Raw genomic sequence first — 1898 nt, forward strand, 5'->3', positions numbered from 1 at the left:
ATTTAATTCAATACTTATTGAATGTGTTCATTCTGTTATTATGTGATCGTAAGAAAACTTTATACGCCACAATGGAAAGTCTTTCTTTTATTGACTGTAATATAAATTTTCAGAAAACTCAAAAAATAGAATTGACGTTAATAATTTACGTAGTTTTCATACTTCTTATTAATATATTAATTACAACGATTTCATTTTTATTTTTGGATAACATCATTTGGGCTAATTCCATGGTTGAGGCCATTGTATTTTTTATAATTGCATTCTCATTGTGGTTTTCATTATTTCTTAATTTTTTCTTAGTCTATTCCGTCTATTGCCGTTTGAAAACGCTTAGAATAAATGTTAACTCCAATTATTCGAACATCGTCTCATTCCAATACATCTATAAATTTCTCATTGATTCCACGGAAAGATGTCAGGAAATATTCAACTACTTGGTAAGTTTCTCTCGTTTATTCTGCTTTTCACATTTTTAGGTAATCAATTCAAAACAACAGCTGTAAAAAAAAACAAGGTATAAATGATCCTTTTCAATTATACTTCTCAATTCTTTTCATCAAATCAACACACAATTTTATGTAATTTCTTATAAAAAATATATATAATAAAATAACACACAAATGCTATTTAACAATTTAACCTTATTGTTTATAATTTTCAGCTCATCATGATATTAATTGTTCAAATGCCAGAAATGATGCAACTTTTATATAACATAGTAAAAGAACTCAAATTTACATTGGTAAAAAGTTTGATATATTAATATAATTTCATATAAAATGATGATCAGTGTTTGTAAATGAAGTGTGTAATTCTATATAGCAATTTAATTTTAGGCGGATATTATGAATATATATGATATATTGGTGTGTATATACGCTTTACAGTATATGATAGTAATATTCCTTCCTGCCTTGTTCGCTACGATGCTTACAAATGAAGCTCATAAGCTGAAAATAGTTCTACACGACATGCTCCTCGATGAGAGAGGTACGAACAAGTCTACAGAAGTACAGAACTCACAAATAAAAGACTATATGGCAACGGGCTCATTAGTTTGTGAACATAAATGACAGTCTGAAATACAAATCGATTGCATTACATTAATTTATAAAAGTAATTTCCACATTACTCAACAACCGCGATGTTTATCGACTATGAGCTGTATATTGTAGAATTTCAACCCTTCGTTTTCTTATGCTTTGTCCTAACAGTAAATATTGTTGCAGTGTTCGCTGTTTATGTCTTTGTAATAATTTATTTATTTAATTTTAGGGTCGGTACACACTCATGATATAAAAAGATTCATTGACTACGTCGACGCAAGACCATTCAGATTGCGTATTTGTAATCTCATACCTTTAGATTACAAGTATTCGCTGATTATTATAAATGTATATGTCACTTACACTATAGTTATTGCACAGTTCTCGCTTACAAATTAATTATGAAATGGAATGTTTTATTGCGTGTTGTTATTTAATAAATTAATCCACAAAATTAATTGTTTTTTTTTTAACAGTTAACATCCATACTGATATTATAAATGCCAAAGTAACTCTGTCCGTCTGTCTGTTACGCCTAAACTACTGAACCCATTTGCACGAAATTTGGTATGGAGTTATTTTGATACCCGAGAAAGGATGTAGGCTACTTTTTAGCCCGGCAAAATGACGCATTCCCATGGAAAAAATCAGGTGGGCCGATCGCTTGTACGCCTAAACTACTGAACAGATTTAAATGAAATTTGGTAAGGATATAGTTTGAGACTTAAGAAGGAAAACAACGCATTCCCATGGGAAAAATTACTTTTCTGGCCAAGGAAGGAAAACGAAAAACATCGTATATAAAAATGTATTGCAGTAAACAATCTTCTTCTTAAAATGTGTTACCCT

At 29.8% G+C, this 1898-nt stretch overlaps 1 protein-coding gene across 1 annotated transcript; it reads left to right on the forward strand.

The window, feature by feature from the left end:
* Positions 1–230: 230 nt before the first annotated feature.
* Positions 231–1506, forward strand: LOC133319450 (uncharacterized). The gene is made up of 4 exons (XM_061523919.1): positions 231–440; positions 665–745; positions 840–993; positions 1279–1506. Exons 1-4 carry the CDS (start codon positions 231–233, stop codon positions 1446–1448), a joined length of 615 nt encoding a protein of 204 aa, XP_061379903.1. The 3' UTR covers positions 1449–1506.
* The last annotated feature ends 392 nt before the right edge of the window (positions 1507–1898 follow it).

This window comes from Danaus plexippus, chromosome 20, assembly GCF_018135715.1.
Source record: "Danaus plexippus chromosome 20, MEX_DaPlex, whole genome shotgun sequence".
NCBI lineage: Eukaryota > Metazoa > Arthropoda > Insecta > Lepidoptera > Nymphalidae > Danaus > Danaus plexippus.

Coding starts and splice junctions, on each gene's coding strand:
- LOC133319450 (XM_061523919.1), top strand. CDS start 231: ATGGTTGAGGCCATTGTATTTTTTATAATTGCATTCTCATTGTGGTTT. Junction 746..839: donor AAGAACTCAAATTTACATTG/GTAAAAAGTTTG, acceptor ATTTAATTTTAG/GCGGATATTATGAATATATA. Junction 994..1,278: donor CATGCTCCTCGATGAGAGAG/GTACGAACAAGT, acceptor ATTTAATTTTAG/GGTCGGTACACACTCATGAT.